Here is a 15431-nt window from a genome sequence, read left to right on the forward strand (position 1 = left end):
TGGTAGACAGCTGCTTCACACTTCATCATCTTTAAAAACATGCACTGCATCTTTGCTTTTTTGGGTTATAAGTCCTGCGATGAAAACTGTGAACCCTTTTCACACAAAAATATGTATAAACTATATACTCAAAAATATGCACATAATTTTAAGGAGTTTGGAATCTCCTGAAGTCCATCCATAGACTCTAGGTTAAGAACTAGATTATAGGTGGTAAATCTTTACAGAAGTAGACTGCCCCATCTTCCTTCCACAGAGTGGCTGGTGGGTTTGAACAGCCAACCTTCTGGGTCGCAGTCAAATGCCTTAGGCACTGCACCACCAGAGGTTTTTTTTTTTTTTTTCCTCTCTTCTCTAGTTCTGAGGCATTTGAAACTCATTAATTTTTTTTTTTTTTACTGTGATTTGGGGCAAATTTACAAAGCAGATTTGTTTTACTCTCAACAGTTCGTATGTATTTGGTTTCACGCACCAATTACAATCCCAATAAACAGCTCCCCTCCTATCTCTTCCCTGTGACTACTCTTAGCTTTGCATGCCTGTCTGTCCAGCTTTCCCCCTACGCAAATGTTGCCCATCTGATCTCCCATGACTGATTGATCTAAGGGGTGCATCTCTCTGCTTGTAGGCCTTTCTACTGTTTGGCTGAGAGCTAATCCATGGAAGTGTGTGCAGTCCCAGGCCTGAACAGTAACCTAGGGCCATCGTCTCTGGGGTTCCTCCAGTCTCTATCTGACCAATAATTCTGGTCATTTTTCTGTTTTTTAATTTTGCTCCACATTTTTCTTCCCACTGTATCCTGGATCTCCAATTTTGATCCTTTTCCAAGTGGTTGGCATTGGTAGCCAAGCACCATCTAGTTCTTCTGGTCTCAGGGTCGTGAAAGCTAGAAACTCATTAACTCTTCATATCCTTTAAGAAGTACCCATTATCATCTAAATTGGGCTTTGTTGCTGGATGCAATTTTTCAATAATATCAGAACACACTCTGTCCTTTCCGATGTTCTAAGCACTTTGAGAGAAAACAAGTGAGATGGGGACCATCTGGCAAAATCAAGTCTTTGGCGCTACACAGAGAGATTTAAATACAAAATCACAGTTAAGAAGGGCATGTTGGGATGTTTCAAAAATTAAAAGAAAAAAAAATTTAAGAAGAACTAACACTTGCCCTATTAAAATAGTAGGTGTTACACCCTCTAAAACTTTGAATTTTAAAAACGAATGGCAGAAGGCTAAAAAACTAAACCACTGGACAGAAAAAAAAAAAAAAACACATCAGCATGGAAAGGCAAACAGCATCTTTGCAATTAACCCAATTCTGCTTGGATCTGCAGTTATCCCTGGATCTCTACTACACTGAAGATGAAATCTATGAGCTTTCATATGCCCGGGAGCCAAGGAATCATAGAGCCCCAGTGAGTTTTTCACATAACAACACCCATGTGTAACAGGTGCTTTACAGGCAGATCACTGAGTTCATTTATCTGAAGGAACAGCCTTTTAGTTCTGTTCAGTAAATGTATAACATTTTTACTGTTGCCAACCTTGTGCTAGGAACTGAGAAAGCTTCAATATGTGTGCGACATCATTCCTGTCCATAAAGAGCTTACAATTTAGTTGAAAAGATAAGACTAATACGTGAATGGTAAATAACTATATACTGTAAGAGTGTCAGAATGGGTAATGGTGGCATCAGTCAGTGGTTTACAAACTAGGGATTTATATTGTGAGCTGGAGTGATAGCCCCTCACAGTAATTAAAAAGTGTCTGCGTGTATTTCTTTTCTGTGATTTGTTGGTAAAAATGAGAGCAATAGGTATACTAGACAGAAGCTAAACTTCAGAGGATTTCCAGCTTGGTAGGTAGAAAAGCCTAATCAGCCTGTCTTTTCTGGGGTAAGAAAGAGCAGTCTGCCAGATCTTTGATTTCTTGTGCTCTCGAGAGGTCATCAAAATAGTGCAGAGTCTGGCACTGCACACAGTAGGAGCTTCATAGTTTATCTGCCCAGCCTTTGCTAAAGTCGGGTGAAATAATTTCTACCTTCCTCCTGAAGGATAGATAGTTTCCCAACCCAAAAGCGAGTGGTACTCAAAGGAAGAGTTGATTGATCTTAAAAAATTCACCTTAACTGTCCGGATGGGTAAATTTCATTGTCACTATACAGAAAGGTCCAAGTTCTAGCTTCCTATTATATGGAAAATGTTCAGTGAAAAAAATTTGGCAAGTCCGATTTCCAGAGTGTTACAGAGAGCACTTTAATGGGAAGGGTCCCTTCTCCCATTTTTGGAAGAGATTTTAATTTGGGTGACGTCTCAAATATTTAGAAATAGATCCTATCTCAGCTTGTACAGGCCTCAAATCCCCCCCACCTTGTGTATCTTCCTGCCCCTTAGCTGTTTCCTTGTCATCCACATGCCTACTAAAAAGTGAATAGAGCACAGAGAGATTTAAATGATCCACTTTACTCTTTGTTGACAGCACTGACAAAAGGTTTAATGCAGAAGAAATGGAAACTTAGGCAAATTGAGCACTTTGAGTTCTCTACAGATGGAGATAATGTACATGTAAACTGTAAAGCACAATTCAGGTGTTAGCCAAGATTATTGTTACAGATTTCAATTATGTATGGGCTCTGCTTCTTGCTGCTGCACAGAAAGGGGGTAGTCCATAGATATAACTGTCAGACAGTGGGAAAGGAAGGAGCTGAAGACTGTAAGATTGCATTATACTCACGAGGATTTCTCTGAATATTTCATTTTAGCCACTAACACCTTCAAAGCCACCAGTAGTAGTGGACTGGGCCTCAGGAGTATCTCCCAAACCTGACCCAAAGACCATAAGCAAACATGTCCAGAGGATGGTGGATGTAAGTATAGCTGTGTTTCAGACAAAAGCAAGGCACTGCCTGCTTCAGTTCTGCATACAGGAAGAACGGGTAGGGAGCAAGGGCAGTGATGTGGAAATACAAGGGGTAGAAACTTGAAACTTATTCATATGTGAGCTGAAGAACCACTTATATCTCATAATGTGGCTGCAGAACAGTACAGAAGTTATGTTTTGTCCACATGCTTCGGCTCACATTGAGGGACAGGTGTCTCCTATTTAAGACCTAACATGTTTAAAGACTGTTGGTTGATGTGAGGGAAATAAGGTACGGGAAAGGTTTAAATAAAAGTAAGGTTAACAAGGAAAATCTAAAACTGAGAATTTTGGCCTTCCTTGATCCAATGCACTGTGCGGAATGTGGAGGAGGGAGTATGTGCTTCTACAATCATCTGTGGGCCATTACTTGTCCTCCAGTGCACCAACAGAGAACTAAGAGCCAATGAGATAGGGCAGTGGGAAGCACTTCCAGCTGAGCTGTTCAGAGAAGCTTCACAGAGAATGTACAATGGAGCTAAGCAATGGAAGCCCTGCAGAGTGGAGGGGGAGTGTTCCTCTGTGTGATGAACTAGGAGTTCGCAGTGGCCAGAGGCAATGACAAAACTGATAAGCTAATGGAACTGAAAGCACAGGCCACCCTCCAGACGATGCTCTCTGCAAAGGCCTGGGGTGTGCTGGCGCTTAAGGAGTATGTTTCCCTGTTCCTCTCATTCAGGCTGCTGAGAGGCTTTTATCCAGCTGCCCCAGCCCCCTTTTCAGCTTGCTAAAGGGAGCAAGGATTGCTTTCTCTTTGGGAATCACCAAAGAAACTCTTTTTTCACAGTCTGTCTTCAAGAACTATGATCACGACCAGGATGGATACATTTCTCAGGAAGAGTTTGAAAAGATTGCTGCGAGTTTTCCATTTTCCTTCTGTGTGATGGACAAAGACAGGTGCAGATTTGTTTATAGGAATATGTGGTTATGAGCCCTAGCTAGTGAAAGTAGGTTTATGGGTGTGTCATTAGGATGATTTTTAAATGAGGCTTATGGGTGTGTCACTAGAATATTTTGAAATAGGGTTTATGTCACTGGACATATGTGTAAACTCAGGTGTATTGCTGCTGCAATTCCCTAATGAATACTGGAGCTAAGAGGGCTATCACCAAGTGAATGCCTCTGCCTTTAGTTTGGACCACAACAGACCATTTTAAAAGTGCATGCTGTTTAAATACCTCAGAATTAAAGATTCCATTAATCTGCCAGTTTACTAATAATCAACTATGAACAAGAAAAACGTCAGTCTTCCTTCTTGCTTTGTCCTTATTATGAATAATGGGAAACAACTAATACTTGTTAATGCTTTGTTTATGTACTTTCCTCAAGGTTACATAAGTTCTATCTTGGTTCTCTATGCGAAACCAAGTGTACGGTTGGTGGGTTCTAGTTATGCACCATCTAAAGTCAGAAATGTACCATGCATTTCCTTCCCTTTGCATATATTTTATATCATTTCTTTTTCAAGTCTTATAGGCAGTGGTCAAATTAGTTAGGAAAGCCTAGTTTAGCCAAAGAACAACTCCATGGAAATGAGTAATGTCATCTCACTTACTTATGACATATATATTCATGTATCCTTATTAAGAGGAGGGCTCAAGGAAATGATCTTGAAGTTGTAATCCACATTATGAGCAGCAGAGGATAAAAGGTCATTTTCTAAGGCTAGAAACCAGCCTCTATACCAATCCCCCACCCCCACCGTGGCTCACATCCTTGCCTCTCTCATTTCCTGGCAGGGAGGGACTCATCAGCAGGGACGAAATCACCGCCTACTTCATGAGAGCCAGCTCCATCTACTCCAAGCTGGGCCTGGGCTTTCCTCACAACTTCCAAGAAACCACCTACTTGAAGCCCACCTTCTGTGACAACTGTGCTGGATTTGTAAGTGGTTCTTAGAGGGCTTGAAGGCTGAAGTTGGAGAAGGATACAGTAAACTTTATATGATAAAGACAAGCACAGACCTCAGGACCCTTATAAACTCATCCCAGCCTAGAGCGGAAGCAACCTGGAATAACACTCACACTCATCTTCTCCTCCCACATCCTGCTGATTTATTGTCTTCCCTGGTGCATGACCCGAGAGGAATTATGTGGAAATGTTCATTCATTTCAGGCCCAAAGTAGGCCCAGATCCTAAATTCCCTACAGTGAGCTTCTTGAGAATATTTGACTTTGATCAGCACAAACTTTTCCTATTGTCAATTTAAGGTCAGGAGGGACAAGACACATGAGGAAAACAGTTTCTCTCCCACTTAAAGTAGGAGGTGGAATCAGGGAAAATAAAGAATGGATGTTGATGTGTAGCCTTACCCCAGAGAGATGAATGATCTGTGGAGCGTTCTGACTGGCTCTTGTTTGTCTCCTAGCTCTGGGGAGTGATCAAACAAGGATATCGATGTAAAGGTAAGATTCAGCATTGCCCATGGCTGTGATTTCCCTGGTCTATCAGATGCTTCTCAAAAGCATGTTCTACCTATAGTTGTCCGTTCAGTCCACAACTTCTCGGCAGAGCTTGTATCATCATTCCCTAGAGTCCCCCTGCAAGTGAATACCCCCACACAGAAGAGGAATGCCCGAGGGGCCAGTTGTGCAGCTTCCCCTTAAAAGATCCTCTCTTGCCCTGGAAATAGGGATGGCTGGTAGGGGAGTCTGTCCCCTTATAGTCATGGAAGGGTGAGTCCCCAAAGAAATGGACAGAATCACTTCTGGAACAGAAGATAAATGGTTCCCAAAGGCCCTTGTCAGCTTCCTTCCTATAGGTAGGTACCTCAGAACATTAATCATCCTTCCTTGTAACTGCAGAATTTCAGGAGTGAAGGAGAAGAGACCAGAGACTCTCCTTAGAGTAGGCAGTACATACAGGATGACCAAGGCACTTTCTTTCCCTCCGAAATAACGATGCTTCAGATTCTGAATCTGACTGATAAGGGCTATGACAAGATTATGAAATCCAGGGCTTACCAAGTGAGAAAATTGCTAGGTTCACTAGGAATGTTAGGCATCATAGCTCCAGAAATAGGGTAGGCATGTGTTGACAAAAGAGCACTGCATGGATTTGGTTTTGAGAGCCTGGAGAAGAGAGAAATTGAGACTTCCTGACCGAGTGTTTTGTCCAGATTGTGGGATGAACTGCCACAAACAATGCAAGGACCTGGTTGTGTTCGAGTGTAAGAAGCGAGCCAAGAACCCAACAGCTCCCATGGACAGCAGCACCTCTGTGGGGCCAACATCTAACCTTTGCTCATTAGGAGCCAAAGATCTGCTCCTTGGTAAGTAGACACTGGGAACAGTCATCTTGGAAAGTGAAGTGGGAAGGATAAAGTATGCGGTGTGGGAGAGGAAAGATTACCTCATTATTTGGGTCTGGGTTTCAGTTAAACTCAACCCGTTACTAGGCCAGGGCTTAGTAAAATCCACAGTTCTGGATTTTCAGCTCCCAGCAGAGGTCTCAAACCTAGGGGTGCTAGAATAGCAGAAGGAAAATTAGGTGCAAAAATAAAGATATTTATTGAGCACTTACAACAAGTGCAAATGGAAGGTGCAAATTGTTAAGGATTTGACTACTTACCGAAAGGCTGGCAGTTGAAACCCACCCAAAGGCAAGTCAGAAGACAGGCCTGGAAATCTGCTTCCCAAAGGTCACAGAACCTTATAAACTCTATGGAGTATGGTTGTACTTTGCAAGACAAGGGTGGCGAAAAGTCAAAATGGACTCAATTGTTTGATTTTTTGGTTTATACCATGGGCAGATATTTCTGGCCAAGATAGTGTTACAAGTTAACACTTAACCATACCCCTTCATCTCCATCCCAAACCCAAAACGATAGGAAGAATAAGTATGTGCATATATATGTATGTATGTGGCACATAACATGCATAACATATAATGTATGGTATATAACAGATATTAATGTAAAAGACATATCTGCATTCAAATACAAGTGTCTCTGTTGCTCAGAAATGTACTTAAAAGCACACTGCAATGAGTGGAAGCCGAAGCCCACTGGCCTGCTGGGCTCCGGGTCTAGATGCAGGCACAAGTGGCTGGGGATTTGATTTGTGTAAACAATGCCTAATGCATAGAAGGTGAACAGAGCCAGACTCACTGCTTAAAAATTAAAATAGATAATTGTAAGATTTCTAGTATTTGAACAGTTGACTCAGGTTACAAATTAGAGATTTTGTCCAGAAACCATTTTGAGTATACCAATCCAGTATCTTTGCTAGAAAATTCAGCAGTAGAAAAATATACATATAACATTTCAATAGAAATACATATATTTTTAAAAAGTACTTTCTCTTATATAATCATTTAACTTCTCAAACCCTAGCAGACAATTTTTTTCCATCACAATTTAATGATACTAAACAGAATCCAAAATCTGTGTTTACTAATGTTGAATGGAACCTAATGACTTTCCATAGAGCCCAGACTGCTGAGTCAGCAAAAGAGTAAACTTAAATGATACACAGTCTATCATAAAGCCTGCCACTCACTTCAAATATGTCCACTCTTACCCACCTTTCCAGCAAATTACTCCTTATGGTTAGCATTATCAGACTGGGTCCTGGGCAGAGGAGTATGTTCAGAAAGACCAGAATGACTCCTTTGTCCTTTTCTCATCAGTATCAAACTGGGCAGCACATTTTGGGACACTTCCACAAAGCTAGAACTTTTCCCTCACAGTTAAGCTATGCCCCATCATACAAGTAGGCAAATGGGCCCCAGAGTGCCTAGAAGCTGCTGGAGTGCACCTATATTGGGACAGAGAGAGAGTACTGAGGACTCTCAGTTTACTAAGGCCCACAAGAAGTATTTATGGAACATTTCTGTCTATATTGACCCATATCCCTTTGATTCATGAAACTACAGTACTGAGGCATTAGTTTCAACTTACCTACAGAAACAGGAATCTTCTAGGCAACCTTTGTGCAAAATAGAAAAAAGATGCCCTTTCCTCAGGGTAGATGCCATGGTCGTGATACCAGGGGCCGTGGCTTAGCCAACAAAGGCCCTGGAGTTCAGTCCTGACTCACTCTCTAAACTGGGTGTCTGAACATGGGCCAGTTTGGGTCTATGGAACTTCAGTAAAGTCTCATTTGAGACTAATCCATCAATCTAGCCCTTCTGGGTTAGAGCATTAACATGTTACGTATCTTTCTACAGGACCTGAGGAAGGATCTTTTACATTTCCCAATGGGGAAGCTGTGGAACATGGTGAGGAAAGTAAAGATCGGACCATCATGCTGATGGGTGTGTCCTCACAGAAGATTTCTGTTCGGCTGAAGAGGACTGTTGCCCACAAGGCCACCCAGACAGAGCTACTGCCTTGGATTGGGAGTGATGGTCCTTCTGGTCCTTTTGTGCTGTCTTCTCCAAGGAAGACAACCCAGGATACTCTTTGCTTGCTTCCCAGTCCCACATCTCCATGCCCCAGCCCAGTCTTGGTCAGAAAGAGGGCTTTTGTCAAGTGGGAGAATAAAGACTCCCTCATAAAATCAAAGGAGGAGCTCCGTCATCTCAGACTCCCAACCTACCAAGAACTGGAACAGGTACCTACCTTCCTTTTCCTTTTTTCAGACTCTCTTCTTCTCAATTTTCAGAGGGGGAGGAGAGAGACATTTCATTCACATTTAATACAAGAGATTTAAAGTTGAAAGGAAGAGAAGCGGGGTTAAGCCAGAGAACAGCACATGAACTGATGCAGACCAGGTTGATTACTAACTGGATTAAAAAAAAAAAAAAAGGCAGCAAAATTTTCAAAAAGAAAGCAAAATAAAAAATAATCGAATCCTATCTTTTTCACAAAGAGATCAATGTGAGAGTGCCCTGGTTCATATTACACGAGTAGAACAGGATGCACAGGGTTCCCTATCACCACGCAGTGCCATTTTCATGTTGGTGCCAGTACTCCAAAGCTCTGTTCACAGTAGGTTCATTGAGAGAAAAAATAGTTCTATTGTTCAGCTTTATTATGCTATACCAAATTCGTGTGTGTGTGTGTGTGTGTGTGTGTGTGTAACTAAAACAAACTTGTTCACATCTCACTCTAGAGATCTTTGTTAACCTGTTCACCAGGATTTGGCTTGGGACCTTTATGGTTGCCTGGGCATCTTCTCCCAAAAAAGGCAGGTGATCTTGGTGCTACAAAAATTAAAATGGAGAAGAGAGTAGTGTATTGTAAGTCACCACAGAAAAAGCTGCCCTCTTACTATAAATAAAGGAAATCTTTTTTTCTAATACATCAGGGAATGTGCTTATTTTCTCCATATATTAGAACAGCTGAATCAACAGCAAACAAATTCACAGTTGGATATATGGCACTGTAATCTACAAAATGATGGCAATTATGGCACAAGGGACTGATTTTTTAAATTAGGCTCACAGTGTCCTAATTATAAGACACATATGGTGGCATCTGAAATAGGATTAAGTCTACCAAGAAAAAGAGAACAGAAATTTGGAAATATGTTACCAAGTTTTGAAAGAAGTGGACACAGACGTTAACAACGGAAGAAAAGAACCAGGAAGGGAAGGGAGATAGGAAAGTGGGAGATGGGAGTGGAAGGTCCTTCAACTAGGGACAAGATATAGCTGTCTAAATACCCAAATTTTGTAGGGCCCATTATTAATTTACTTTTGTTTGTTTGTTTACAGTACAAAGTTCATTGTCAGGGCTTGCTTAAACTGCTTGTCTTGGGATAGCAGCTTCTGACCAACTGTAGATAACTTAGACAGGGATGCAAGAATACATTAATTTCAACATTATCCTTAGTCTGCCTTTTTTCTGAACCATCAAGGTTTACCGTGTTTCTGGAGGGTTACCAATGCAAACACAAACTCAACATCTCCCTACTGAGAATCCCTCAAACAGTCTGACATACTACAGAGTAAAGCTACCTAAGAGGGCCTCAAGATTCACAGCTTTGTCCCCAGCATTGTACCTTCCCTGTCAGACTCCCAGTAGTTGAATTAGAGAAACATTTGAATGAAACAAGTTAGATAATGTATGTGAAGCCCCTGATTTGGTTCCTGGAATGGAGACCATTAGGAACAAATGAAAAACTAACAGATTTTTCTGGATGAAAGTACTCTTTTGCTCAGAGCATTTTAAAGAAGTGTTTAACAATCAAGTCAATCAGGTGGCAAAATGTGGATTATACAAAGCCCTCTTTAGGCACAGAAACTGCCGAAAAATAACTTTTAAGAACAATGAAAGAAACCTTGAAAAGCTATCTCAATAGAGCTGAAAAAACATTAGTCTTGGAAACTAAGATTTGTTTTCAGTCCCATATGTTTTTTATGCCATATGGCAAACTCACTGTCCTATTTGGTCATCTGTAAAATGCAGGGCTTGGACTCCATGCTAAGGTTTGTTCAAATCCTGGCATTTTACATGGCTTCAGAAGGTGAGGTTAGTTGGTAACAAGGACTTCTGGATGCAAGAAGTGTGTGGTAGAGAAAGCAGATGTGTTAGCATAGTGCCTAAAGCACTTGACTGCTAACCAGAAGGCTGGCAGTTCAAACCCACCAGCCACTCCTTGGAAGGAAGGTTGGGCAATCTACTTCCGTAGTGATACTGCCTCAGAAACCCAAGGGGGAGTCACTGTGAGTCGTATCCGACTCAACAGCAATGAGTTTGGTTTTTTTGGTTTTAATGCCAGAGCCAGTAAGCCCTCTCACCATCTTCTCGGTCTGTTCACTTTTATCCTGGGGAAAGGGGCCTAAGGCCCAGAATAGAGGAACCATATGGAGTTCTACTTTCCCATAAAGTAAAATCGTTGTGTAGTGACTTGTCTGTAATTCAACAGTCCCATCTTTGATAAGTAGCCAAAGTAAAACATTGTTCAAAATAGAATATAATATACATTAATATTTTGATATTTTTGTTTGTATGTACCTGTGAACCAGCACAGGAAAAAAGACAAAGCAAAGGCTCTTAGGGTCGGATCTACCCAGATGCAAGTCTTCAGCCTACTACTATTAACAGTCTCATTTTCTGCTTCAATAAAATTGGGATACCACCTATTGATAGGGCTGTGAGGATTAAGATGTTCTATTACCATGTAGCACAGTACCTGACACAAAGCACATGCTCAGTATCCCAGCGAAACCTGTGAAAGCCAGAACTCGATGGGACTGCCTTATTTTCCCGGGTCTGCCAAGTTTTCTGCCTTTGACAGGATAGAGTATTACCACTTTTCTATTGTTCATTTTAGTGGATAACATTTGAGTTTTCCTTGTCTGACAGATTTCCACCTTATACAGGTACTGGCTTTAAATTGACAGCTACTCAGGCTAAGAAAGAGCCTAATGTACCACACTACCCCCAAATTACCCATATATCCTTTTGGAATAGTCAACGTGGTATAATGATGAAAACACTGGATTCAAAGTCAGAACACTGGAAATCTGTTGAATCTATACTAAATAGCTGCAAATTAGATCACTAAATCCCAGTGTGGGGGGTGGGCTAAAATTCTTACCTTTATCAAAGGGGACATTGGTTTTCAGTGATTTAGAGAGAAAAACCCTAAATTATATGAACGGTAAGATCTCACAGAATGACAGTATTCTGAGTCACTGATTTTATAGCCCACATCTGATGAAAGACAAGTTTCTGCCAATTGAGTTCATCTCCTCCAATGCAATATCCAGAAGTCTTGCCATAATCCACCTATTGCCTGGAAATTATTTATTCTGACTGCTAGCCACTCAAATCTTTGATATGATAAAGACCAACTGCTGTTTGCACATGGTCATTTGATCCTATTTTCTATTCAGGGTACAATAACCGTCTTGAAAACAGTTTTTGATTCTCAATCACAGTGACTAAGAAATGCCCATCAAGTATACTATGTCCAATATTGTAACAGATTTGCTATTCACTACTGCTTTATTAACATACCTCATTCTCCTTTCCCTTCAGGAAATAAATACTCTGAAAGCAGATAATGATGCCCTAAAGATCCAACTGAAATATGCACAGAAGAAAATAGAGTCCCTCCAGCTCAAAAGGAGCAATCATGTCTTAGCTCAGATGGAGCAGGTTGACTGTTCTTAACCCAAACCTCATGGAGCACAAGCTGTAGAAGAGTATACGGGATTTCATGTCTCCTACACTGATTAACACAAAGGCCCAAGGAACCTGAGGCTGATCTACTTCTAAAGGGAAAAGCCAGTTACTGTTTTTGACCTAAATGATTCCTAACATGCAGCATGTTTTCTCTTTCAGTCAAATGAATCAAAGGGAAGGAAAGCTAAAGGATGTAAAACTTTTGCCATTCATACTACAAACTTTTGGGGTTTTTTTCCCTGGGACTAATACCAAAAGAGCTCTGGTAGCATAGTGGCTAAGACACTTGCCTGCTAACCAGATGGCTGGCGGTTCAAACCCACCAGCCACTCCTCGGAAGGAAGGTTGGGCAATCCTACTTCTGTAGTGATACTGCCTCGGAAACCCAAGGAGGGGTCGCTATGAGTCGGGGCCGACTCGACGGCACATAACAACAACAACAACAATACCAAAAGAGTGCTGATAACATGTACAGTTTCCTGACAAAGTAACTTCTTGAGTGGCCTGGCTGGCTGCTGCTTCCTGAGAACTAAAACTCCCTGGAAAATGAATTTGCTTCCTTCCCATTTTTCTGGGAACTGAGAGATTAACTTTGTTCCATCCAGTCAAAGCATGATTGTGGAAAAATACTCTTATTCTAAAAGTAGATTTACTTCCTCTATACTCCAGAATCTGGACCCTACTTCACTACCTCAAGTCTAGTCAATTAGCCTCTTTTCCCTCCTTGCTCCACAACACTTATCCATACATAAGACAGCTACTTTAAACTTCTAGAGGTATAGCCGCAACTTTATTTTTAGAGGCCTGTTTGAACAATAAGGAGCTCTGTTTAAACAATAAGGTGCTGTGGTTAAAGCATTTACTGCTAACCAAAAGGCAGGCAGTTCAAACCCACCAGCCGCTTTGTGGGAGAAAGCTGTGGCAGTACACTTTCAAAAAAATGTATAGTCTTGGAAACCCTATGGGGCAGTTCCGTTCTGTTCTAAAGGATCACTGAGTCAGACTTGACTCTATGGCAGTAGGTTTGGTTTTTGGTTTATTTAAGCAGCATGACATTATACAGTTAGAACCAAAAAAAACTCACTGCCTTCAAGTCAATTCCAATTCACAGTGACCCCTTCTGCAGAAGCAGATTGCCCAGTCTTCCTTCCAAGGAGTGGCTGGTGGGCTTGAACCACCAGCCTTCTGGTTAGCAGTCAAATGCCTTAGGCATTACGCCACCAGAGCTTCCATACAGTTGGAGGTCATAGTTTTAGTCTTATAATAATCCTAAATAACCAGATTAAGTACCTAGAAACATGGCTTTAACCATCACATAGATGACTGGCTGACTAGCTAAAATAAATAAAACGCAAACATCGTTTGTCATATATTCTACAGTACATAGAATTAGCAATTTACAGCTTGTTTTTTTTAAACAATCTACAAAGAGTCTATTTAACTCTCATGTTCCATCTTTCTTTTTTGAAGTATACTATTTGTAAAGTTTTGAATTGAATTTGTGCTTAAAACTGTTTTCATTATTAACATTCCTTAGAAATAAGCTAATTGAATCAGTAGCTTCAATAATAGCTGACAGCTTGTACATATGTACATACTATGTATAGAGAGTATCAAGCATGACTGCAGTATCAGGCATGTGATGTGGAACTTTGTTCCCACCATAAAATGTAGAAGTGAATTAAATAACTTTTAGTAATTTACACAAATGCAGAAATATAAACTTCAGTTTGTTACAATATCAATCTCTCCATGTAAACTGTATTAAGCTTGGCAAAATCTTAAGTAACAGTTCTATGAATTTTCTATTACTCAAGATTAAATGAAGAATGGCCTCATTTAGTTGTACGGGCAACTGTTCACAAACTCCTTTGTCAACCTCTTTGTATTTCTCTAAAAATCCATACTATTTTTTAGAGAGAGGGGTGCCTTCCATGCTCAGAAAGCTTAGTAGTACCTGGCTGACTTGAAATTCTTAAACAATTTGACTAATTGCTAAGACTATAATCATAACAATTGAAAGTTTCAAACTTAAAGCCAACAGTGGCAAACCTTAATCAGAGCACACAGTATAGAAACAATGTTGTTTACTCAAGGATTCTGACGATTTAAGAAGTTTCTTTGATTAAAGCCCAGTCTCCATTTGTGCACCTTCTTGTAGAGTATATTATAGTTAGTTTTAGTGATACGAAACTAGCATTTTAGTTTTTAAATATTTCCTCCAACTATTTCATTACATTTTAAAGAATGGCTTAAACATAAATTTATCATTTTCTAAATCAAACTCAGAAATCCCCAAAGCAGGCCTGCTTAGGTCCACCACCTGATATAAAACAGAAACACTTTGCTGCTTACTTTATGTGGAAAATGGAGACTTTGCCTTTTGTTACTTGCTATCATTATAAGTAAACAAAGAGAGCAAGCATGAGTTTATTAACTTGAAAATTCATATTCACGATTATGCTTATGATACAGACCAAAGAGGATATAGCTCCCTTTCCTTAATCAGTCATTAACCCAGTTAAAAAATGTTCATTCTTCTTACCCTCCATCCAAAATATAAACCCCATGTTAGTTTTTACGTGTAATCTGTAAGAATTCAAAAGGTCATACTTGTTGGTCGAATTAGCATGGTTAGAGGGGCTCAAACATTCTACAATTTATCCTTGAAATGGATACAAGGCGGTAATTTTATCACAGTTTTTACAGTCTAACAAGGGGCCAAATCTAAGGTGTAAATTAATGCTGTTTGCACTGAGCTACGTGAGATTACTGGAATCCATAGAAATAATCTGAAACAAGGTTTTGACTGATCAAGCTTAGGATACAAATATTTACATGTCATGTTGTTGTTGATGGGTACTGTCAATTTGACTCTGACTCACAGTGACCACATTTATCAGAGTAGAACAACCCCAGAAGATCATCTCATTACTGACTTGAAGTAAGTTTTGGCAAATATTTGCCAAAATAAGGACTTATTTTATTACAGCAATGTCACGTCTCATTTTCTCTGATAAATGATTCACCTTTTTACTGAAATTTCTGTTTAAAGACTTGTGAATTTGTTTAAAGATGTATACTGTAAAGAACTGCAAGAAAAAAAAAATGTACAGATTGTAAAGGTTTTTTGATACCTAATGTAAGTTTTCTGTGTAATATTTATATGATAAAAGATATTAGGATCCCGACATAGCTCTCTTGTGTTTCTTCTAGTTCATGAATATATAGAATCTTCACCTGAATTTTTACAGTAATCCAGAGCTGACACCACCCCCTTACTCTGTTAACCAGACCAAGTTTTCCTGGAAGGGAAAAGCAAAGCAACTAGACTTCTCAATTTCAATCCATGTCAACCTTTTTACATGAAGTAACAGCAGAAAAGTATTTAAACTCTTCCCACCTTATCTGTATGTTGATTTACAATGCTCTC

The 15431-nt window shown here is 40.1% G+C and overlaps 1 protein-coding gene across 1 annotated transcript in view; it reads left to right on the forward strand.

Moving 5' to 3' along the window:
• Window positions 1-11986, forward strand: part of RASGRP1 (RAS guanyl releasing protein 1) — a 74637-nt gene extending 62651 nt beyond the window's left edge. The window contains 8 exon segments of the mRNA XM_007940464.2: window positions 1335-1415; window positions 2762-2866; window positions 3707-3816; window positions 4659-4803; window positions 5288-5324; window positions 6038-6190; window positions 8089-8474; window positions 11852-11986. Coding sequence (XP_007938655.2) covers window positions 1335-1415; window positions 2762-2866; window positions 3707-3816; window positions 4659-4803; window positions 5288-5324; window positions 6038-6190; window positions 8089-8474; window positions 11852-11986 — 1152 coding nt within the window.
• Window positions 11987-15431: the final 3445 nt, after the last annotated feature.

The sequence above is a fragment of the Orycteropus afer genome, unplaced genomic scaffold, assembly GCF_000298275.1.
Source record: "Orycteropus afer afer isolate SDZICR_OR568_19922 unplaced genomic scaffold, OryAfe1.0 scaffold00068, whole genome shotgun sequence".
Taxonomy (NCBI): Eukaryota; Metazoa; Chordata; class Mammalia; order Tubulidentata; family Orycteropodidae; genus Orycteropus; species Orycteropus afer.